At 35.6% G+C, this 25116-nt stretch overlaps 1 protein-coding gene across 1 annotated transcript in view; it reads left to right on the forward strand.

Annotated features, from left to right (window-relative positions):
• The first annotated feature begins 5192 nt into the window (after positions 1-5192).
• The window catches only part of PTPRQ (protein tyrosine phosphatase receptor type Q), a 99987-nt gene continuing 80063 nt past the window's right edge, over positions 5193-25116 (forward strand). The window contains exons 1-14 of the mRNA XM_041409740.1: positions 5193-5246; positions 5708-5819; positions 6510-6736; positions 8892-8961; positions 10981-11180; positions 12577-12826; positions 13966-14094; positions 14831-14977; positions 16639-16811; positions 19161-19374; positions 20993-21145; positions 21254-21433; positions 22267-22374; positions 24814-25095. Coding sequence (XP_041265674.1) covers positions 5193-5246; positions 5708-5819; positions 6510-6736; positions 8892-8961; positions 10981-11180; positions 12577-12826; positions 13966-14094; positions 14831-14977; positions 16639-16811; positions 19161-19374; positions 20993-21145; positions 21254-21433; positions 22267-22374; positions 24814-25095 — 2299 coding nt within the window. The remainder of the gene's footprint in view (positions 5247-5707; positions 5820-6509; positions 6737-8891; positions 8962-10980; positions 11181-12576; positions 12827-13965; positions 14095-14830; positions 14978-16638; positions 16812-19160; positions 19375-20992; positions 21146-21253; positions 21434-22266; positions 22375-24813; positions 25096-25116) is intronic.

Below are 25116 nucleotides of genomic sequence, written 5' to 3' on the forward strand. Positions count from 1 at the left end.
AAGGTGAGGACAGTTTCCAAAATTTTGTTTGTATAAACAGGCACTGTACTGGTAAAGTAGACAGAGGGGAAATGGATCATTCCTCCCCAGATGAATAGCAGCTAACCCCAGTGCTTTCGGGTCACTGCCATGTGTACAACATCCTCTTTCTGCTGGAGAAAATAACTAGTGGCAGGACAGGACTCACTATGCAGGCAGCTGCAGCCCTACTTGGTCTCAGTATTAAGGGCAATGCCTGAGAAATATGTGGTGTTTGTTGGAGATGCTTGTCCAGTGCCCTCCTCTGCAGGGCAGGCAGTCTGCATTGTGTCTCTCGCTAGTGCAGATAGGACCCAGTCTGCAGGGACACTCTTCTATGTCCACAGAAAGAACAGGTGCAGGATTTTTTGTCACTTTAGAATTGTCTGGAAGATCAGAAGGAATCTAGGAGTTAAGCCTGGCCTCTAGGAGTTAAGTCCCCAGATTTCCATATCTTGTTATCTCCAACCTTTTTATTCTCTGCAGTGGATCTTAACAGATGAATTTTCAATGTATAGCAGTGAACAGAGTCAAGTGACTGATCCCTTGGGAGTCTTTTCAGAATCTCAGCTCTTAACAGTGCATGGGTGTGTTTTTTGGTTGAATGGTTTTGGGTATTTGGGATTTTTTTCTTTTGTTTTGCTGTGGTTTTTTGTTTGTTTGTTTGTTTGTTTTGTTTTGAGTTTTTTTTTTTTTTTTTGCCAGAAAGGTACAGAGTTACTTAATTGTACAGTTAATCACTAGAGCTGTATGACTGAACAGTCAGAGTACACTTTATTGTCCTTCCTCCAAGAGCAAAAACCTGTAAGCCTAAACTTCACTTTGCTTCCTCCATCTACTTTTATAGTCATTGCTTTCACTACTGGGCTATCAAAGAATGCTGGAGTTCCACACTGATGAAACACTATATAAAGTTCTTTTTGTATTTAAAATGTAGAAAATATTCCAAATGTATTTATACTAACAGGTAGTTGCAATCTCTGATCATTACTTTTATGAACTTAAATAGTCTAATTTAAAGAATTCTTTTGCTTTGATAGCTTTCATATTGTCTGATGAATAATGAAAAGCTGCTTACCAGGACTATTTATGACAGCAGAGCTGTAGTGAAAAATCTGACCCCTGGGACAGAATACATTTTTCAGTTAAGGACAGTTAAAGGCTTGGATTCCTCTGTGGCTGTGGAAAAAAAAGTCATCACAAGTAAGGAAATACCTTATAAATTGTCATTTTGAAAACTAGTAAATCTTCAGAGACATTTAAATCATTGCTTGTAAGTAACTCAAAAAGATCAGTGACCTCAAAATGAAACTTCAACTTTGAGAGGAAAGTTGTGCTTCTTCTTGTGATAGTTGTTTAAACAGGAGCCTAGTACATAACTTGCTGGATTGAGGGTGAGGCATGGCTGAGAAGAGCTCTTTGAAAAAAGCTTCCAGCTCCAACAAAGTAAGATTTTGCCAGAATAGATCTTCCTATACTTTCATAACTACCTTGCATTTTGTTTACAATGGTTTCTGTATCTCCTAAGTTCTTGCAAGCCCATGGTCTCAGATTGCAGTACTGCTCCTGTGCAAGGACACAGAATGTTTAAGATAGTAAGAGCTTAACAAGGTCCAGAAACCAGTATATTGTGCTCATTTTCTGTCTCTGAGCAAACATGTATTTTCCAATGCTCCAGTGACAGACCATAAAAAAGTGGTAAATTAATTTGTAGCAAAAATTTAAAGAAGAAGATTTATGTTGAATTCTGGACTGCCAAAGCAGATAAAGAGCAGCTAGTTGTAATCAGGAAATTAATCAGCTCCCAGGTTTATAAACATGTGTGTCACAGACCTCCTCTCTTCTTTGATGGATATTCTGTGGCTTGTTTGGACTATAACTCCTTAAATCAGTCAATAGTCAAGGAGGTTCTGCACTTAGTTATTCAAAGATAAGTGAACCTCTGACAAAAAATCAAGTCCTGCAGATTACTGTGAATGAAATGTGCAGCAGAACATTCATTATCATGTTCCTGAAGATGCATTTGTTCCTCAGGCAAATATTGCCAAGAGAATTGTGGATGTGTCATGAGTATGCCTAGATTATAGAAAGTATAATTTTAATGGTAAACCTTTAGGATTTTTTTCATGCTGAGTAATAGGCATATGTTAATTAGAGTTTTTCATAAAGCTTCAAGCAAGATAAACTAATTATGTGTATGTGGCATATAATGTATTAGAAAACTTTAGAGTGAACAAAATCTCTACTTTTGTTTACAAAGAGTTCCATTCTCATCCTGTTGTGCCAGTGAGCAATATTACTGTTCTCAGAGAAGACCTAATAAATTGAAATTTTTCTTCCATAAATTTCATAATGCACACAGGACGTACAAGCCCATGTTTTATTTACCCTGTGCAATGTAGTGGCACTGTTTTCTGTATATCCATACAAAGAGTTCTAAATTTTTATACATATTTCATGATATTTTGTAGTCTCAAAACATTCATTTAGGTAAAACCATTTATTTTTAAAAGCTGATATTTTCTGATGTTTTATGTACTAAGGAATAATCTTTTCTTTATTAATCTCAATAATTTTACCATAGGACCTGCTGGGATATGTGGTCTGATATTAAAAATGGTAAATACTTCCTCTGCAACTGTAATGTGGAATCCAACCAAGACTAACTTCACTTCTTATAAAGCATCTTTATCCAACAACACCTTCATAAAAAAGTTCAGAATTCCAGGAACAGTGACTGACTTCAGTGTTACTGACCTGATGGCTGGAAGCATTTACAATTTCACACTGAAAAGACTAAAAGGAAATATTGAAGGAGTTTCTGCTTTCCTTGAATTTGTAACAGGTCTGTATGGTTTCCTGCTTCCTCTGCCAGTGAATGGTAGCTATCCCTACCAGTGCATGTTTATCAGTGTGCATCTCACTCGAAATTTCAAGAGGTCTTAGGTGCAATAGTTTGCTGTTGTTGTGGGCATTACTTACTAGGTATATTACTCATACCCTTTTCGACCTGCACATAGTGATACCTGTCAGAAACAAAATGTCTTTAGCTGTGCTGCATTTTTTTTTACCATTTTTAGTATTTCAGATCTTTTTCTGCAAAGAGATACAGACAAGCTGAATTTTATCTTACAATTATTTCAATAGGTTTTTTTCTTTCAGTGAGTGAAGTTTAACAGGTTTTAGAAATGTTTGTAGAATTAAGGCTTTAGATTGTAAACTATACTCAGAAATTTATTGTGGGTCTGTACACAAGGACCTCTATAACCATAAAATCCAGCTTTAATGGAAGTTGAGATCCACGCAAATAATAGGACTGATGAGAGCAGTAAGACTCAAAGCTTATTAGAGTATACTGAAAGAAAGAACCTATGCCCTCAGTTAAACTTGCACAACCCCACACATATTATTAATATTTTTTTGTTCTGTTAGTGTTACAATAAAACTATGAGTCAAAAAACCACATACATATAAGACAAATACAGAATGTAAAATCGAAAGTTAGTATTTGGATATATTAATATTTCAGATTATTTGATGGCAGAACTGGAGTTATCTGTTTAAAACAATTATGCAACTTTGCATAGTCTGTGTAAAGGGTTCATCAAAGATATAGAATCTTAGCACATTTACAGCAAATAAGAAAGGAATGGAAATCTTTCAGAGCTGAAGCCATATACTACTCAGACTGCACAGTTTGATACTTATGAATAAACTACCAGAAGATCTAGTCTGAGTTCAGAAGAACCATATCAGAAAGGCAGACAGAGGACTGAGTGCAAGGGTGAATCTGAAATGAGGCAAAGAGCATCATTGACTGGGCTTGCTCTGACAGATGATCATGGGGAAAGCTGATAGTTGTATGTGAATTCCAAAGAAGAAAGAAAAGAGATTAACATGGCCAGAGATTGTCGAGGTGAACAAATTATACAGTCTTAAATGTAGATAACATTTTAGTGACCTCCTGAAAGATTTAAAATCTTAATTTTTATTTCATTATTCATTATTAGGCCTAGAGTGAATAATATGCTAAATTTAAATACACTAATTTAAAGTTGCATTTAAAAGCGGAAGAAAATGGGATGTTGTGACATGAGCAGGTGGACATTTGACTCTAATAAAAGGAGTAGACTACCCAGATTTTGGGGTCTTAACTGACTAGAGTTCATGGAATTACTGGGATTCCAAATACATGAAATGTATAAAAGTTACCAACCCAGTGGCAAGCAGCAGGACAAACACTAGCTATATCTTGAATTTCAACTGTAGCAGTAGTTATGTCAGCAGTAGTGCTAACTTTAAGGCTGAGGACAGCAGAAACCCCAGGACTGTGCAGAGATTTTGTTAAGTGAGCACTGTGCAGAGGCACTTGAGCTTGCTCTCTGTGAATGGGCACCCCAGCCCAGTTGGGAGGCCATCAACCAAATCCCAGAGGTAGTGTAGCAACTGTAGCATCACATGCTGCCATATCCAGACTAATCCTTTGTATAGCAAGTAAACTCTTGGATGCTTTTCTATTCAGTTGTAACTACTAATATATTTTAAATGGAGTTATTTAAGTGAATGTCTTTTATTCCACAATTCTCTTTCAGAACCTGCAAAGCCAGAAGGTCTTAAATTCTTCAATGTTTCATCATATTATTTTTCACTGTATTGGAGACTACCGTATGGACTTGTAGACAGATTTCATGTGGCTCTTGTTCCTGACCATGCTTCTGTTGTTATCCTAGATCTTGGAGTTAGGGAGTATCAAGTAAGTGCTTTTATTACAGGACTTGCAGGGCTGGCTTTTCCTTAAGCGCTGTGCTGATGAGCAATTCAAGCTTTCCTCCTTAGCTGTTTAATGCATATATGAATGTGAAAGTATTAATGAAAAATTGGTAGGATGGAAGCAATTTTCAGCACCCACAGTTTGCTACTTAAACACAGGTAGTGAAATTACTGTTTTCTGAAAGTCTACTGGAAGGACGCAGACCGTCATCCAAGGATTCATGAATAGTTTAACAAGAGAAGGGCAGAGCTATTGAGTAGTACAGACTCATTAATTGTGTACTTGCCAGGAAGATCTGTGCTTAAATCATTAATGCAGGCAACATTTCACTGCTAAGCCATCAAAAAGATATAGGAGCACTTTTTGATTCTGCTGTCTGGAACATATAATATTAACAGAAATAATGGTTGTTCTGGATGTCTTGCTTTTGTTTTTCATTGGAACTGCAAAGACACAGGTATTTTATAAAATTTCTTGCTAAAAAAGTTAATAATTATTTTAACTGAAAAGGACGGGTTATTTAAGGGTCAAAAACTTGTTTTTCAGGTTGCCTTGTTGTTCATTCTTTCAAAAAGGAGTTTTATAATGCTTCACATTTACTTTGATAATGATAATACAGAAAAATTTCTATAGATACATTGATAGGAGACTGGGATAAAATTAATAGTTAATTTTTTATTCTTCAATATTGAATGTTGCACACACCTTATGAAGGGTAGTTGACAGCAAAATACTATAGCTAACAGAAGCAGAAAACTATTTTTAGTTATGAATTGCTCAAAATTGTCTGTGTTTTTTTGTGCTTTGTTTTGTAGGGGTATTTTCTGTTTGTTTGTTTTGGGGTTTTTTTTTAGGGGAGAGGGGTTCATTTTTGTGATTCTTTATAAAAGGCTTAAATTAGATAATGTCCTATTTCAGGCTGATTTTTCCAATACTATTCCTGGAACAACATACAATGTTACAGTTTCTTCAGTTTCTTCTTCAGTCTATAGTTCACCTGCAAGTAGAACTGTGACAACAAATGTGACAAGTGAGTTAAAAATGACTGATGAAATTTTGTTAATTTTTTAAACTATGCTTTCTTATGTTACTATGTACACAGTAATGTCCAAGAAATTATAATCAGTTTTGAACAGTCTTTAAAATTTTTCATTTTCTTTTACTATTTAAAAATACACTGAAACAGAAGTGTTCGACTAGAGCTTAAGAATTTACAAGCTTTTGAAAAATTTGCTATTGTGTCTGTAATAATATCCAGACTCTGATTTATACCTATAGTGGTACATAAAGAAATGTTCAGAGCTATTTCCAACAAAATGTAGCCAAAGTAGATGTGCTTTTTAAGAGAGTACACTTTAATTGAGTGCTAGAATATGTCGGATGTCAAATTGGCATTAAACTCTATTTTAAAATAAAGTTCTTGACCAATACATTTTTTACATTCTTACAGAAGAATGTTTCTGGTGTTCCAAAATTAACCTAATAATTTCTAACAGGACTCTAGCAAGAAAAAAGATTTTTATTCAGAAGTGCATCAGTTTTCAGTAGTTTTATGACGTTATGCTGGCAGATTATTTAATTTCTCTGTAGAATCTATGAATATGTCCCACTCTCATGAATCTTAATTAAAACTTGATTTACATGGGTGTGTGCTTGTGCGTGTGTATATATGTGTGTGTGCATATATATTTTTTTTTAATTTTCTTTTTTTTTTTTTTAGATCCTGGGCCTCCTGTGTTCCTTGCAGGTGAAAGAGTGGGTTCTGCTGGGATTCTGCTGTCATGGAACACACCACTCTATCCAAATGGGAGAATTCTATCCTATGTTGTTAAATATAAAGAAGTCTGCCCGTGGATGCAAACAGCTTATACACAGGTCACAACAAAGCCAGACAGTTTGGAAGTTCTTCTCACCAGTCTTAACCCTGGAACAACTTATGAAATTATGGTAAAAGCTTTACAAACACCTCTTAGTATTTTGAATTCTGATTTATTGTAAATTGTGAGTTTATAGTAGATTCCTGTAGAGTTTTCTGAAGGACCATGTTATTTACTGTTGCCATATAACAAAATACATTAGCCAGATATTTGTTTAGTTGAGTTTATTTGAGTGGTGGTTTTAAAATCTGCTTAAAAATGTCTCAGTCAAACTTGCACTGAGATGTACCTTCTTCTACTGATATTCGAATTAACATATGGCATTATGTGATAAACATAAAAAGCAAAGGGTAGAATTTTTGGAAATATCTAAATCCTTTATCTTCATTGAGATTTAATTTTTCAAATTACTGGTGTGCTTTGCATATTACATGTAGATTATTAAATCATCTCAGCCAGATCCAAAAAAGCATGTCTTCTATATATAAAACTTGTTTGCACCGAGATTAGTCACTTCTTATCCATCTCTGAACTCTTCAACAATAGATGACTTCAGAAATTAACTGCTACTATCTTGGCAGTATTTGCCAAGCAATTCTTTGCCTTCTTTACTCTTTCATAAGAGCCTTGTAGATGTTCCTCTTTTCAATACCAAGAATTAGATGAAACTATGTGTTGATTTGCTTCATTCCATTCTGTTGCCTTGAAGGGGCACGCGTGAGGGAGGAGTTTCTGTGTCTGTCTTAATACTAGTTTTGTTTCGGACCTCTTTCTACAATACCTACCTTGAGATGAGGTAATAAAAACAATGTTTAGGTGAGGACATAGCTTAAGATTTATATGGTGTAATTTAAATACTGTCAGACTTTCAACTCCCTGAAGATCTCCAGTCAATTTCCTCAGCTATTGCAATATAACCGTAGAGTTTATCAATGCCTAAGGATGTTTCAAGTCATTGTCCCTAAATGACAAGAAATGGGTAGGGTTGGCTGTGGTCATGAGTTGGGTGTGCATGTGTTTGTGTGGCTTAAGAAGGAGATAGCCAGTGACACAGGTTCTTCTTGTCCTCCTTGATTAAGTCTTTGATGCTGCCTTGTATTCCTTCACTGTGTTAGTTTGTTGTAGCTTTGTCCTGTTGTTTAATCTTTACAGTGTTTGAAAAGTGCACTGTTTAGTGCCAAGAAAAGTTTCCTTTTCTGGCCTGAGGCGTTCTGTTTTCTGTTGCCCTTTGCTACCCCCTGTTTGCTGTCTGCCATTTCTACAGTGATCCACACTCAGTTTTTGCACACCTACCCCTTCTCATCCTGCTTTCCCCACAGTCTGCACTGTCAGCTCCCTAAACCCAAGGTCCACAACCTTATGGCCTTACATTGTCTGCTATAACCTTGCTGGAGAGCTTTTCACTTTGCTTCTTCTTTCCCACACATCTCACCATCACTGCTGGGATTTTACTCATGTTTACCTTTTGTTGCCGTTTTTAATTATTTTCAAAAAATAAGTTAGATTTCCTTCCTCTTTCTTTGTAAGTACTGGATGCCATGGCTCATCACTGAGTTGAATTGTCACCAAACCCTGTATTGCAGAGCAAATGGCATTGTTGTTTTGTTCATCTCCGTAAGTTTTACCAAAGTTTCAATATATTGCTCTTCTGTGGGAAGACTCGTCCATGATTGTGAGCACTGAAGCATTTCCATCATAAAGTGCATCTACACTCTCCTTGACCTATTGGCTTTCTGCAAAAAGGCATGCTTTCCTTGGGGTTCTGCTTTGAGGAAGGTTGACCTGCTCTTGCTAGCCTACAGGAGGCAGAGAAATAAAAGACAGCTTATTCTCCTTTTTACCGTTTTAAGTTATAGTAAGTAAAATAGGAATGCAGAATCTGGTTTAAGTGTATTGTGGTAAGAAAAATGAGTGTTACTGATGTTATTCTTGCTGTTGATTTTTGCATAAAATAAGGACTCATAAAATAGGGATCCTCTTTTCATGTGTGGATACTCACATGTGGTTTTCTCAATTTCTTATGCTGTTACATACTTTTGCCCTTTTATTCTTTTGCATTTAAACATTGAGTATAAATTATACAACAGAATTGTAAAGGGCATGTTCATCTGTATATTTATAGTTTAAAAGCTGCATCTCTATGTATCCTTAGGATTTTCATATTCCCTGAAACTGTATATACTGTAGACTTTCTAATGTGGATCCTTTCTTTTTTTTTCCTGTAGGTTGCTGCTGAGAACAGTGCTGGTATTGGAGTGTTTAGTGATCCTTTCCTTTTCCAGACTGCAGAAAGTGGTAAATTTAATAAAGCTGTTAATTATTTTGATTAAATTTGATCTAATTTGTTCAAATAAATCTCCATGATGAATTTTATACTTGAACAAATTCCAATGCATTTAGAACAAAAACCTCATTCTTATTCTGTCACTCAGTGACAAAGGTTCATTTTGTTCTATTTGCTAACAATGGCATGTGCCCACAGGGGTGTTGTACACAAGGTCTGTTTTTCTTGGAGTTTTCTTATGCCAATTTCTAGGTAGGCAGCTTCCAGAAAGCAAGGTCATAGGAGAGCAGAACTACCTATCAAGGGATCCATCTGCTGTTTCCTGCAACAGTTCTAGGAGACAGACTTTGTTGTGGGATCATCTCTGCCATTGTCTGCTAAGTCAGTCTGTATGTGTTTAGTGACAGGTTCTAAGAAATTCAGCACAGAATGTGTTTTATTAAATTTTTATTAATTGATTCTGAAGGTAATAAAAATCTGAAATGAAAATTTGATTTGGTGGTTTGAAGATTAAAACACATAGCCTGAGTTTGAACAATTTTTACTAATTTAGTGTTGCGATCTCGCTCTTGCTCCAGGAGCAGCTGTGCCTTGGCTGACAAGCTCACACCAGTGCCCTTGTGAACCAGTCTCAATGGAATACACAGCTTGTGCTGCCAAGGCAGTGACTGCCTACCTGTGTTTAGGCTTCTTTCTCTTTCTGGCAGACTGCAGAGTGAGATATCATAATTAATGCCAGAAATCATCACTCTGAACAAATAATGGGATTACTTATGAACCCAATATAGGGAGGAGTAGTAAACTTGTCACATGGATCTATGTGAGATCATTATTCTTCACTATTTGTGCATTATTGCTGGTAAAAGACCTTATTTCTGTGAGCTTTATTATTTGCTCATGTTTGACAGAGGAGAGCACTGGCATTTCTCCATATGAAAACATAAACTTTTTACTTTGGAAATACTTCTGTCTAAATTTTTATTAAACCTAAAATGCCTTACTATAAATGTAATTGGAAGGTTTCTTCAAATTATAGGTGAGTTACATGTCATTGGTGTAACACTTACACTTTTTCATTCTCAACTGGTTTTTTGTTCTAATTCTTGCTTTGATGGTTAAGGAAAGCCAAACATCTTAATCAGCATAAAGATGGGAAATTTAAAGTGAGAAAGTTAGCCAGAAGATAAAATTATTTAAATATAAAGGTTGTATTTTGGGAGGAGGGGAAAAGAGGTGAAAGATATGGGAGAGATTTAGCAGGACTGAAAGCACTAAATATGAGGCTTGGAGGAGCTCTCTCAATTCACCTGTGGAAGGTCTGTAATTGTGGAATGTCTTTTTTTAAAAAAGAGTGTGAAAAGCCTTTTCTCCTTAGTACTAAGACAGCTATTGCAGAACCTGCTGCTGACTCTGCCACTGTAGGCAGCACTAAGACAGGGCCACAGGGCTTTAGTTCCCAGGAGAGTTCAGCATGCAAAATAGCACTTAAAATCTGATTTCAATGCTGTATCTCAGTCCTTTGTGCTGTGATAAATACTGATGCTCTGACAAAAGGCCACAGAAACTGTCATGGATACAAAGAGCAGCATTTATGCAGTAATAGTGAATATTGCAATTTAATTGAGTTACTTAAAGCTATGTGCAGCAGAAAAGATGACACAGGTAAAATGAAAAAAAACCCACAGTGTTATCAAATGCTCTTAACCAGAAAAAAAAAAAAAAGGACAAATTTCTTCTACTTCTGGAACAGTAGATTACTTTCTTCTAAGAAGAATATTTCTAAATTGACCAAACGAATTACTACATATATTATGAGATTGAAATAATTCTATTTCTCACTTAAACCAGATTGAAAAATAGCTGGTTGTATATCAGCTACATTACATGTGTTTGTGAATGTTTTTTATGTGTTTGCTTCAGAATTTGGAAACTAGAAATGGCATTAAAAAAAAAAAAGAAGAAGAATTTGCTGTTTTTCAGTGCTGAGAAGAAAAGTTTATCTCACTGCTTTTGTTTGTTTTGTTTTCAAGCTCCAGGTAAAGTAGTGAATCTCACAGTTGACGCCTTAAATTCTTCAGCTGTAAATCTGATCTGGTTTCTCCCTCGGCAACCAAATGGAAAGATAACTAGTTTCAAGATTAGTGTGAAACATGCAAGAAGTGGAATTGTAGTGAAAGATGTCTTGGTTAAAGTAGAGGACCTTCTGTCTGGGAGGTTACCAGAATGTAATGTAAGTGCTATAACCTTTTAAATTAGAAATAAACTCAACCCCAAAATATAGTTTTACATTTAGAATTTGAGACATAAAAATGTGGAGGTTTGCTTTTCAGAAAGATTCCAAAACTTTACAGACTTAGTCCCAAGACAGGATAAAATGGATGAAGAAAAGCCTTTCTGTTCAAAGTAGTTTGAATGGAATTCTTTTGATTGAAAAGTTTAGTTTAATCAAAGTAAAAATGTTATGAAACGTTAAGTTTGGCATCCTTTTAACAGAAAATCATGAAATAGAAAATTTCTGGGTTTTCAGCTTTCAATTTTTTATCTTTTTATTTTACACACTATTCAATTAAAAAAACCCAAGAGCTCACGTGGATTTTTTTCATCAAGGAAGACATATAGTATTGTTAATATCTTATTTTCTATATTGTGTGGTATTTTTGATATAGTATGATACAGTATACAGCTTTTTTTATTTAGAAATATGCTTTATTCTGTGTAGCACATTTCAATATTTTTTAAATACTTCTCATATCAAAATAAAAACTGAACATGATTAGCAGAGTGATTTTCAAAAATATGGTTGCAGTCTGAATTGTTGTTATTGTTGAATTTACACCTGTAACTGTTGTATCCTTTTGGAATTTCTTTAAGAAAATTCTCTCTTCTAAATTTTTTTTTCTTTTTCCTTCTTACTTTGGCTACAATTTTGCAATTACTGAAATGTCAAAATGTCAGGTAACCAAACTTTTTTTCCTTTGACCATTTTTTCCTGATTTCTCACACTTAGAATTTTAATGAAAAGTGCATTTTAAATGACATAAATGATAATAAATTTGGTTTCAGTTTTGACTTGAAAGATCATCTTAGGCATTTGAAAGGTTCCTGACACCAGGCTGGTGTCATCAGCACTGAGAAGGCAGGCCGCCACCTGCTGAGCCATAGGCATTGGGCACCACAATGCCTAGCAATTCTTCGGGTTTTCTCCTGACATGATGGATTAAGAAACTCCTGTCTGGTTTTATCCATGATGTGTTGATATATGTACATTATCCATGTGTATGCACATACACACATACAACCTATATGTGATGCAAAAGGACCTCACTAGGGAATGTTTTTACAAGAGACAGACTGAACGCTGAAAATTAAAACTAAGAATAATTAAATGAATCCTAGAGAGATGCTTCTGTTCAGTCAGATTTGAGATCTTGAATAAGGCAGGAAATTATAACACTGTCACTAACAGGGTGCACTAGCACAGCCTGCCTAAATTTGGAAACTGAAGTACAAAAAGGAGAACCAGTTTAGGGTAATTTTTTCAAAGATGGTCAGCCTTTTTTATCTGCATTTATTTACAATTATTGGTTATAGATGCACCTTATTATATTTCTTATTTTTACTTATAGGATAAGAGTGAATCTTTTTTGTGGAGTACTACCACTCCTTCAACTACTTTTGGGAAATCCACAAGTCTTTCAGGGACTACAGTGACACCAAGTACAGAGGCAGCGAGTCAGATGAGCTCTGTTTGGAGTGAACCCATCAGCTTTGTTGTAACTAACCTCAGGCCATACACCACCTATCTTTTTGAAGTCTCTGCAGTCACCACTGAAGCAGGCTACATTGACAGTGCAATTGTCCGGACACCAGAATCAGGTGTGTTAAATACATACGGCTTTAAAATGGCAATAAAGATTTATGTGAAAAACTTCAAAATATAGGTTTGATTTTCTGCTGCAAAACACTTCTGTCCTAATCTGTCTTTATTATGATTTTGTATTTTCATTATTACTTAATTTTACCTGATGGAATCAATTGAAAATGCATATATATTTATATGTCTAATAATGTACAGTGAGTGAGAGTTCACTTGTTAGGAGTCAAAGATACCAAAATTATGTTCAGGACAGATCAAATTTTACAAAAAATTGACAATTTATGAACTGCAAATAATAGAATAATGGTAGAAGAATTGAAAATAAAGATGAAGGGTCATGAAGGGTCAGGCATAATATTGTAAAAGTATGTAATTTGCGTACATAGAAATGCACTTCAAGCTTCTTTGCCTTTGTGGAGAAATAAGCAATAATGAAGAAAACCGCTGTACTAATGTTGCCAATGTTCACCTATTGCAGAAAGTTTCTCAGTACTGAAGAAATCTTTAAGAACCAGATGAAGTTGATTTTTGATTACTTGGAATGCTTTGAGAAGCTGGAATTGGAAGCAATGGTCCATGAGCAGCACCTTTATAATGGCTTAGGCAGTGGGAACATTGTTAATAGAGCTATACAAAAAAGGCATTCCAGAGGAATGTAATTCTGGCTTTCTGTTTGCTAGTACATCAAGTACATAAGTCTTTTGCTTGAGGTCGTTTGATGTTGGTTCCCTTTCATACATACAAAATAGATAGCACTGTTCAGATAAAAATAAATTAAATTCCCTCCTGGAAATGTTAAGTTGAATAGCTTTGATAGAATTTCAACAGCCTTAGTTTGCTGCTCTGTCTAGAGTTAATGAAATTTTGGTCAGTTTCTCTTCTAATGATTTCAGGGTTAATTTCTGGTTTATTTTTCACCTTTGTCTCTTAGAGATTATTTGCATACTGTCAACACTCTTGACACCTTCCCTGAGAATTACATTAAACCATAAATCAAGTAATTTTAATGATATGCTTTTATGGCTTCTCTTCAGAATATTTCATGTTTATGTTTAAAATGAATTGTCTGTTATGGGGTTCTTAGACATCCTAATAGAAAGTATTTTATGTTCAAAGACTTTTTCCAATATTGTTTAAGTTCCAGAAGACCCACCACAGAATTTTGCCAAGAGCAATATTACAGCAAAGTCTTTCTCAGTAATGTGGGACCCACCAACCATAATAACAGGGAAATTCAGTTACAGAGTTGAGCTGTATGGACCATCTGGTAAGTCAGAGTTGATGCTACCATTTCTTTTGAATTATTTGTGATTATTTCCTTACATGTTCTCCTGGGCCTGCCAATCAAAAACAGATAGTCAAAAGCAGTGCTATAGATCCCTTTTTACTAATATATGTTTTAATGATTTGTAGATTAATTTTAAGGAAAAAGTCAGTGCATGAAAAGGAAAAGTATAAAGTTAAATTCACATTATATATTCCTAGGAATAGAGAAAATAAACTTCTTTCAGTCTTTCAGGAGACGATAGGTTAAGCACAGCTGAATTGCTGTGCTTATATATCTAAATCTAGATTTTGTCTCTTTCTGTTAAAGATTTCTGGAGAATTTTCATTCTCATGCAGTATGCAATTGACTCTTTAAGTCTGTTTTGATGTTTTTGCAATTTTTTGAGCTCAGACATATATAGATACAGAAATTATAGAACTGCCTGCAGTTAAGTAAGACATAAGCTGTATTCTAATGTTTTTATGGAGCCCCACAGGAAAAGTAAGACACATTTTTTAAAATCTCTTGCTCTTAAAAATCTTATCTCTTTGAAGGGGCTTGTTTGTTTGGTTGGTTATTTTGTTGGTTTTTTTCCTATATATTCAGCATTATTCCACTGAAGTTGATTCTCACTTAGCTTCTCTCCAAACAAATTTGTCCTTTCATTTGTTCATCATACTAGAAAGTAGCCATGGAGTGTTTCTCTTTTAGACCTAAAATCTGTTTTTAATTCCAGGTCACGTTCTGGATAACAGTACAAGAGACCTTAAGTTTGCGTTCAGTAACCTTGTGCCGTTTACACCATACGACGTGTACGTCAGCGCTGAGACAAGCGCCGGGGTGGGACCAAAGAGCAACCTCACAGTTTTCACTCCTGCAGATGGTAAGTAAGCACAGAGAGGCAAAACAAATGAATTGAACGAGATAAAGGGTTTCAGTTTTCCCTTCAGAGCCTTTAAGGTACTTTGCAAAGGAGAGAATGGATATAAGAGCACTGCAAGAGAGGAAAAAAAGATTACAAAAAACCAAAGAAAAGAAATCAGTTGAATGTTATTATGTCATTTCTTTCTTTGTTTTTGTCAACTTCATATTCTGTCAGTACTTTTATCTGCTATCAAAGGCCTTCAGAGATTGTGAAACAAATGCAGTGTCTTTCTAACAAAAGTAGTTAATTTCAGGTACAGTAATTAAGTTGCAGGGCCCCCTGTGCCCCGTTAGATGGCAGCAAGAGGAAAAGAAAGCGCAGTCCCGCTGGTGGCTCGTTCAGCCCCCTCGCTCCTTAGGAAACCTGCTCTCCTTTGACCCATCCTCACCAAACCCAAGGCCCGTGTGTGGCGGAGCCGCCTCAGCCGCGCGGCAGGCCCCGCGCGGAGGGCTCGTCCAGTGCGGCCGAGCGGCTGCTCCCGCCTCTCAGCCCTAGCCTCCGTGGAACTCTGCTCCCAAAAAGTCAGCTCACCAGGTCAGAGCCCGTGGCTGCGTGGAAAGGCAGCTTTATCTCACTGTATGTGAGATTGTGCGAGATTCTTGGTCAGCATTTGAGGATGCAAGGAGGAAAAAATCGAGATTTGGTGTGTAATAGAGAGGCAGATTCAAGGCGGTTATTTCTGGCTGACGTTTATGCTGCACAAAACAAATTTAGAAAATCTCTGCCTCAGGGATTGCTGGCAATGTTTGTTGTCAAGGAGTAACACTGGGAGAAAAACCTATCCTTATTTATTTATTGTATTCTTTCCTGAATGAGCTGCTTTTGGCAGTTCTCAGAGACAATTTCCAGAGATGACCTACCTGAGTATAGGTGCTGATCTTGTGTTGAAAGGCACTGACAGAAGCCAAAGGGAATTTCAGTAGGTTTGGGGTACTTCTAGCATAACAGAGAATGTCTTATTTTAATGCCAAATCTAAAAATCCTCCTTATACAAGTAATTTCAAAATTGTCTTTTATTGAAGTGTGTTAAGGGAAAAAAATTCTTTTTGTATCAAATCTGTATATCATTCTATTGAATAGAATGCATTTTACCTCTGGTGGTCCTATGGAAATTTCAATATAATTAAGACTGAAAGTTTAATGAAGAAATTATATAAAATATATAATTTCTATCGATTATATATGTCTATATTTATATACAGATATATATAATATATATAATATAAATAAAATTATAAAAACCTTTTGTAAAAGGGAAATTAACAAGATAATTAGAGCTAACCTTTTATTTTCAAGTATGCTTAGAAGTCCATATAGGAAAATATCCAAGATCTGCTTGATTCCAATCAAGTAGGCCTCAGTAGAGTGATCCTGGTTTACATCATCTTAGTTTCTGACCATATTCATACATGTCTTATGTGTTAAAAAGAGTGCATATTTTTAGAATTGTAACTTGTTTGCTAAGAAAACAAGTGAAGCAAGTCTCTACCCTGCACAGGATCAACTCAAAAGATAAGGATGTGAAATTGGATTGTCTGTTGTACTTTGTATACAGTTCTGAAAAACCTTGTAATAATCACAAGTGTTTAATAAACTCAAATTTCTTCTTGAATATTCAGTCCCAGGTGCTGTATCAGATTTACAACTAGCAGAAGTGGAAGCCACATATATAAAAATTACTTGGAGGAAGCCACAACAACCAAATGGAATCATTACCCAGTACAGAGTTAAAGTACATGTGCAGGAAACACTTGTCACTCTGGAAAACACCATTCTTGGAGATAAAAATAAGGTATTCTTTTCCCTTTTTTAAAATATAGATTTTATGTCAGATTAAATTTGCTCTCTGCCTTATCTGACATTCATAGAATGAACTAGCTCCCACAGATAAGTTGTCAATTTTTTTAAAAGCCATCTTCCTCCAGTCCACTCTCTTTCTCTGACTGGCTTTCAAAAAAGATCCCAATAATGCTGTTTCCACAACATGAAAAATTAAATCATTCTGGTAAAATGATCCAGCTGCTGAAGGCAGGAAGCCACAGCCCACAGTCCTTGAGTTCTTTGCAGCACAGGGTGGCCAGACTGTTAAGAGTAAAGAATTGGGTGCCTAAATTGATACACAACCACTCAGTCAAACCTCTAGAAGATGTGCGTAAGAACCCTGTGAATTCAGCAGAAGTGTCCAAAGGCTCTAAGTGTTTTACTAGCAATGCAGACAGGCTTAGACTTTCTGCCTCCTTTTGTGTCCTTAACTTCACGTGTGTGATGCTACATGCTTAGTTCCATGCTGTGGTTGCATACTAAGGATATCTGTGCACATCTATGGGATCATATCTCTGAGGGGACTTATGCTGTCAATCAGTCGAGCTTCTGGATTTTGGGTGCTGATGTGCTTTACGTGCTTAGAGCAGCTCTCAGTATGCAACACAGAACTGTAGACCACTGGCAAACATTCAACTCAGGATTGAATTCTTTCTGGGTAGGGGTTTTTGGGCTGAATTTTGAAACAGGTGTCCAAAGTCTGCATAATTCCTTATTTTTTCAGACAGTGATGTCTTTCACTGGATCTGAATTGGAATCTAAGTTTTTGATGTAGGGCTCAAGGAAGGAGTTCGCTTTCAAGTTGAATGATATACATTAAATAGAGCCCTGGAGTCAAATGTTAAATAAGGAGCAAGGGGGGATAAATTAGGATAAGGATCCATTCATTAAACCAGGCAGGCATCCATGGAAAAGGAAAGTATATAACTCTGTAATTAAAGATTGTATCATAGTCCAGACACAAAAAATTAGTCTCCACAGAAATGTTTTGGTGATGGAATGTCCTAATTTTTGAGTTCTTAGTGTAGTATCATTGCTGCTTTATTATAATTTATTGAATGTAATTTTCTAATTAAAAACCAAAGCAAATCATAATCAACCTTGCTTTATCTAGAACCACACTGGCCATAGCTTAGAGCAGCTGTAGAGCTTGAACTGGCAGACCCACTGTGCTAATGGTACTCAAAAACCAGTAGCAATAAAAAGCTGTTATCTTATATGTGGAAAATCCTCACAAGCAAAAAGTAATTCCATGTGGCCTACTATTTTGCTAGAAAAGGCTGGTGAACATAAATCATACAGAGTTTTTACCTCTTGATACTTAGGTGAGATTGATGCTCTGTTTGTGTCTGTGGCTAATGTACCTCACATTAAAGGAGTAAAAAAATGGCTTTGCCCTTTCTCTGCCCAGAGTCCATAGGGAAAGGACTAATGTGTATTAGTTACATCACTGCAAAAACATGTCTTTCTGGCAATGAGGTGGGCCATGTGTGTGAGTGGAGAGTGTTCCAGATGACAGCAGAACAATTCAGAGATACTCGAGTCCTGGATTTGGTCCCAGATTTTGAAGGGGCATGAAGATCTGGTACTAGCACACAACTTTGTACCTATGCTCTCACCTCTCTCTCTTTTCTGCTTTTGTTTCTCCTCTCTTTGTTGTTCTTGCTCCACTTATATCTGCTGCCATTCCTTTCCAACATTTTTTCTTTGCATCTTCTGTCCTATGGGCCCCTGTATCACTTTACGTCCCCTACACTCTCCCTTTTCAAATAGATACACCCTTATTTTTCTTTCCTCTTTATCTCATCAGCTTCTAGTTTTCTCCCTCTCCTCTTATTCCCTCTCAGAGATCTAGTCAGCCTGCTAATCCTTTTCTTGGACTGGAAGAGCCATCTGAAATCCTTGTGTTTTCAATGACTACTGCCTTCTTTCAGGTTAGAGTTAGTACGAATAAAATCTCCAAAATTCACATGTGTCTCTATTCAATATAGTTCCAAAGATATAGCTGTAAAATTAAAGGCCTTACTTTAAAATTGCCACATTAACATAAAATACTTACTTTAAGAAAATTTTTCAGAAAAAAAATTGGTGGTTGATAACACAATAACCAGAATAAAATGTTGTAGGCTACAGGCAGAGGAACATTTTTAATTATCTTAAAATTATTCTAATGATCAATAATGTTTGTATGCCAACATTTTTATAGTATCTATATGCATGCACAAACATACGAGAATCATTTCTATATTATATACAAATGCAATTATATAATTTAGTGATGACTAGGTTTATGATTTCTTTTTACATTTCTATTTTATAGTATCTTCTTGATTCTTTGGAACGATATGCAATAAATGAAAATATCAAACCTTCTTCTCCCCTTTGGAATTCAGTGGAAGCAGACAATGATTTATATGAAGGTTCAGCTGAAATGTTTTCCAGCATTCAGACAGCTTCCCCGGTAATATTTACAAGTGTATCTGGTGATAATTTGCCTGACATAAATGGAGCTACAGGACTACATTCTGCTTTGGGTAAGATATTTTAGGGTATTTTTCTACATGCTTCTTTGTTTTGAAGGACCCCCATCACTGTCCCAGATATGATCTTTAGCACATGGTTCAAGCAAATTATAAATGGGTCATTTGCTGGAGTCAGATTTTTTTACTACCAAATAACCTTCTGAAGCAAATGGGAATGCCACACAGGCAGGAACCAACCCCTTGTCACCCAGCTGACCTTCTTCCTAGTGAAAGGAGCACCCAAAAGCCATCAGCCAAGCTGCATAGACAATCAGTTATTACAGTTGCCAAAGCAGGTGTGATTGTCAGGGATTAACATATCTCCAAGCCCTTCAGAGACCTTGATTTTTCTAAGCCTTTTGACTAATAGGTTTTCAAATGTCAGTGAAGGTAAATAGGTCAAAAAGTTACAACTTTGCTGTATAGGTTACAAACAGGTGGAGATGACCCCATGACATGGTGATGTCATTAGTGAGTACACTTGTTCTGTATTATCAATGGACCACTGTTTCTTTACCAAGTATGGATTTACAAATCATTAAGCAGCCCTCAGCTGACAGGCAGGGATTTCAAATATCACTCAAAATTTTTACAGCATTTTGAACAGTGGGTAGAAAATATAGGTTTTGTTTTTTTAAAAAATGATTTAATTAAGTCACTGAATTCATCTATATGCACCAATATCTAAAACCAGATTTTAGTCCTTTATTTTAAATGACAGTGGATATTTTCTGTGCTATGTTAATCCTGAAGAATCTTCTTTGTTATACACAGGAAATGTACAGCATTTTAAATGTAAATCTTTTTATGGCCTCATTCAGTTTGAGGTATTGAGTTGCAAAAAGATGTCTGTGCTGCTGCAAATATATTTCAGCCAGTGTCTGTTGTGATCTACTATCCTGGTATTGTTTTATAAGAGTTATTATAGTAGTTAAAGCTGTAGACAGCCACGTTTTCAAACAGGTCTGATGATTTTTCAATGCCTTCATTTTAACACCCTTCTCACTGAATTCTGAGCCTGACATTCAGGTATGTGAAGTGCCCACACCTTTTCATGTTGCACTGGCATAGTGACTGTTTTACAGCAGATGTAAAACGGTTGGATCGTGGCTGACTTTGAACTTTATTTTAAGTGCACTAAACTCTCTTTGCGGGCATGCATGGCTTCATCATTCTACTGACCACAAATCTTCTGGTAAAAATACCAGGTGAAGGCAGCCTTTCCAAGTATTATTCTAGCACCATTGGGAGGGCAAGGAAGATAGAATTTGTCTTTCTTGATTAAAAATATTTAAAACCCCTCAAAACTCCATCAGTCTAGGAGCCGTTGTTCTGAAATCACTGGAGAGACTAGACCTTATACAAAAGTACTCACAAAACCTCACAATTCTACTCGTTGCTCCTTCATTCTTTTGCCTAGGCCAATCTATCTATTGTACACATGAAAAGGGACTCTTTAGGGAGTTAAGAGGTTGAATGCAGACTTTTTTCTTTTTCTTTTTAATTGACATGTAAATTAATTCTTCTGGAATAAAATAGTTCCAGATTGCCATGCCAAAGTGAGTTTAGAATGCATAAGAAAGAAAATTATTTTATGAGTAAGCATCTATTTCTCTCTATTTACTCATAGATAACCAATATAACATCGACATTTTGGCTGAAGAAGTGTCATATGTTATAGAGGGCCTCACACCTTTCACAGATTACACAATTAGTGTGTCTGCTTTCACTGCTGTTGGGGAAGGACCACCATCAGTTCTTACAGTCAGGACAAGTGAACAAGGTAAATTGTAACTGGTATTACCATTGTTGACATACATGACTTCACTGAATGTTTGAATTTTTTAACTAATTTATTTACTTACTGTATGTTTTTGTGATTTTGTTTAAGTCCCAAGCTCAGTACAAAATATATTTTACAAGAATATTAGCTCCTCCTCTGTCTTGCTGTATTGGGATCCTCCAGCAAATCCCAATGGGAAAATCATTCATTATACTCTTTATGCAATGGAACTGGATACAAAAAAAGCATTTCATGAAACAACTTCAAACAACAGCTTACTTTTGACAGGTACAGTGTCATTTGAGTAAAAAAAATTAAACTTGCAAGTACATTTTGCCAACTTATTTTTTCCAATTTTATATAATGTAGTAATTTGAAATATATATGGACCAAATCTCACACATTCACCCATGTTCCCACACACACACAAAAAAAACTGCATGTAAAAACAAGGTTGGGATACTACTCAGAGTTGTCTACTGTGGAGGAATGTGTAGGGTATGTGAGATGAGAGAAGAGGGCTGGTTAAGATAAACAGTAATTTTTGAAATGGTACAAGCAGGAATCTGTGAAATGGATTTCTCCTTGGAATATTTGCCTCAGTCTCCTTTTTTCTCATAGGAAAAGATTGCTAAATTGTCAAGTCTTTTTCAGATTTGAATTTTTTCACAGTATTTTTTTCACAGTGAAAAAAAATTAATAGAATTTTTAAAAAACATTAATAAAATTTTTCTTATTTTAAGGTGGCAATTTTTATAGTAATTAAAGCAAACATATTCTTAATGGAGTTCCATTTAATCATTGATGCTAATCAGAGTAATGCATACTGACTAAATCCCCATATTTGGATGTTCATATATGCATCCTTTGATGTCCTTGACAAATTGTTTAAGCTATTTACGGGGTTGAAGCTGGTCGACTTACCTCAAAATCTGCTGATTTAACTGCATGCCTGTTTGACTGTCACCAAATAAATGGTATTGTACATATTCTTTTAGGGTGTATAAAGAACTCTCAGAACAGCATCCAGTACTATAGTTTTATAAGTAGCTATGACAAAAGAAGTCAACAGTCTTGTTTGCAAAGTTAAGAGTCAAGATTTTTTAAATTAATCTTTTCAGGTTTAAAAAAGTACACAAATTATAAAATGAGAGTCACAGCCTCTACCGCAGTTGGAGAAAGTGCTCTGTCTGAAGAGAACGATGTGTTTGTGCGCACCCCTGAGGACGGTAATATGTTGTTTGCAATGATGATTTATTTTCTGTACTGAAGTTTGTGTTTGTTCAAAAAGAAGACTAGCACATACAAAAAAGGGGTAACAAAGTGTATAGATAAAACCAATGTTGAAATTATTAGGCTTCTATCGGTCACTGATTTTATTCAGACCATTTTTAGGTAAGTACTAAAAAAATAATAATGAAAGCTGAGGCATGACCTGCAATCAACTAATTTCAAATGTGATAGACAAATGGAAGGAAAGCTGCAGAGCTGAGGCTCCCTCTCTTAAAACAATATGTTCCTAGCACTCATCTAAATAATAATCTTTATGACTCCATTTTATCTTCTTTTTCTTTTTGTTATCATGTGTAAATTAGGTTAGTTTTGAAGCATATGGACATTCCAACAATTCAGAAGCCATATTTCTATTTGTAGGCAAAGATGCTGATAAAGTGAAGATTTTTTTAATGCTGAATATAATAAGCAGTTGGTTTTGCATAGATTTTATTAATTTTAAGACTGGTTAATTATTATTAATTTTAATGTCAGGTATAACACTACATTACAAAGATTTTTGAATTTTCCTTTCTTACTTGCAAGGCAGTTTCAACCCATGAAGGCATTGGAGCAAGAGCTGGAACTGTCATTTGTATTATGCAAAGAAAACATGGGAATTTGTTTTGCAGAGCAGAGCCATGAATATTAGTGTTTTCTTGTTTGTATCAAGCTTGTATTTTCACTGGTTTCAGCAGTTATTTCCAGGTTTACTGAAGTAATACAGAGCACGATTGCCCAGTTGTTGTTTATCTCTCTCATTTTCAAATGTACTACAATACAAGAAAAATAATTGAGTGTCAATAAAGGAAAGAAAAAGATTACAGGATTAAAAATCATGGGTATTTATAAGCTTAGGTGATTTGAATAACCACACAAAATATCAGATTAAATGGTGAAACTTAAAATAGTTGCAAATCTTTTTAAACATTATATTCTCCTATGCTTTCAGTATTTTTGCAGAGGAAAGGCATATCACAAGACAAGAAAATTACTTATACAAGTATTTTTCTCTCTGAAAGCTTACAATCCCTTCCGTGTGAGTGTTGAAGAAATTTTTCATAGTACAGTTTCTCTGTTCAGAGCCAACAGCCAACTGTTCATTCAGTCATAAAAGAGGTGTGCGAGGCTTGAGGAGACTAGTGAGAAACCCACCAAGAAGTCTTTCCTTTTTTAAAGCTGTCCATAATTGGACATATCTTCTACTTCTTGTTCTTTAACTTTCCTGAAGTAATTCAGGCTGAGATTCATGTGTCCTAATTTTAGCCAACCTAGGAACAGAAATTTGTTTGACTCTTGAAAAGAGAGATGCCTCCAAATAAAAGATTCACTACAACTGTCTTAGATAACTTACATTAGGATGGAAGAAACTTGGCTGTTGCATTTAAATATTTTACTATGCCAGATAAATGGCAAAATACATTTAAATTAAAAATTAAGCTTCCTCACATGGGAAATATTCATGTGGGTAGTCTTGCCATCCAGAGAGCAGTGATCTGTTACATTTAACACTTTCATGTGCTCAGAAATCAGGAATGAAAGTGATTTGTGGGACCTTTTAGGCAAAAAAAAAAAAAAAAAAAATTCTTGATGAATTCTGAAATATCTGCAAATGGATGTTTGTACAAGAACTGAATCCTATGATCCTGAGTAGGTAGTATATTTTTATCTTGATTTTACAGATGATTTCAGGAGTGAAGTAGTGAAGCCTTCAGAGGAATTAAAGTTGACATTCAGAGCTGATTTTATTAATTAGTGCAGCCCACTCACCTCTTCAACACTTCCATGCCTTATTAGCTCACTGGAGTCACATGAGCTCATACATTGCCAATAGATTCAGCCACACCCCACCCTGGAGCTGGACTTGCTTTGTGCATGACCTTCACACCAGAGTGTGCAAGATTTGCACAGGGTTCTCTAAATGGAATTTAGTTACTGTGCATGCAGTCCCTTTCTTGGTTCAATACTTGATTGAGTGAAGTACTAAGATTATTTACAAAGAAAGCAGTAAGAGAACATAAATCCAAGTTTAAACAACTGAATATGAGAAAGACCATGAGAGGATTTGAAGGATCAGTCTGCATGAGACTGGTAGAGAGAAGAATTTTTTTTCTTAATAAGTGCAGATTCAGATAGATTTAGAAGTGGATGAGAAAAGAAATTCCATCAAAGCTAAAGTGTCATAAAGCAAAAAGATGCCTAGTTTCATGGGTAGAAAAAAGACATATCAAAATTAACTAAGGTAAAAAGTAGTAAGGCTTTGAGAAGGAGAATGAGAAAATGAATGCAGCTATTTTGGTACAGTTAGGATTCAATACCAGGATCCAATAGGTTTATGATCTCAGTTCTGTGTTCAATTATTTGAAAAGGTTTTTTTCCTGATTTCTGTGTTGCAGAACCAGACTCCCCACCTCAAAACTTAGAATTAATAAATGCAACTGCAACAGAAATAAATCTGAGATGGTTACCACCTGAGCAGCCTAATGGTGTCATAACTCACTATGAAGTTCTGTACGGTGATTCCAATGATTTTTGTGTTAAAAATGCCTCATCTACAAGTATATCACTAAGCGAAATGAAGCCATATACTCTTTACAACATCTCAGTAAGAGCATTCACCAGACTTGGCTATGGGAATCAGTCATCTTTTCCTCTTCTGGTCAGAACTTCTGAAACTGGTGAGTATCTTTTAAAAAATA

This window comes from Onychostruthus taczanowskii, unplaced genomic scaffold, assembly GCF_017590055.1.
Source record: "Onychostruthus taczanowskii isolate IOZ18803 unplaced genomic scaffold, ASM1759005v1 scaffold31, whole genome shotgun sequence".
Taxonomy (NCBI): domain Eukaryota; kingdom Metazoa; phylum Chordata; class Aves; order Passeriformes; family Passeridae; genus Onychostruthus; species Onychostruthus taczanowskii.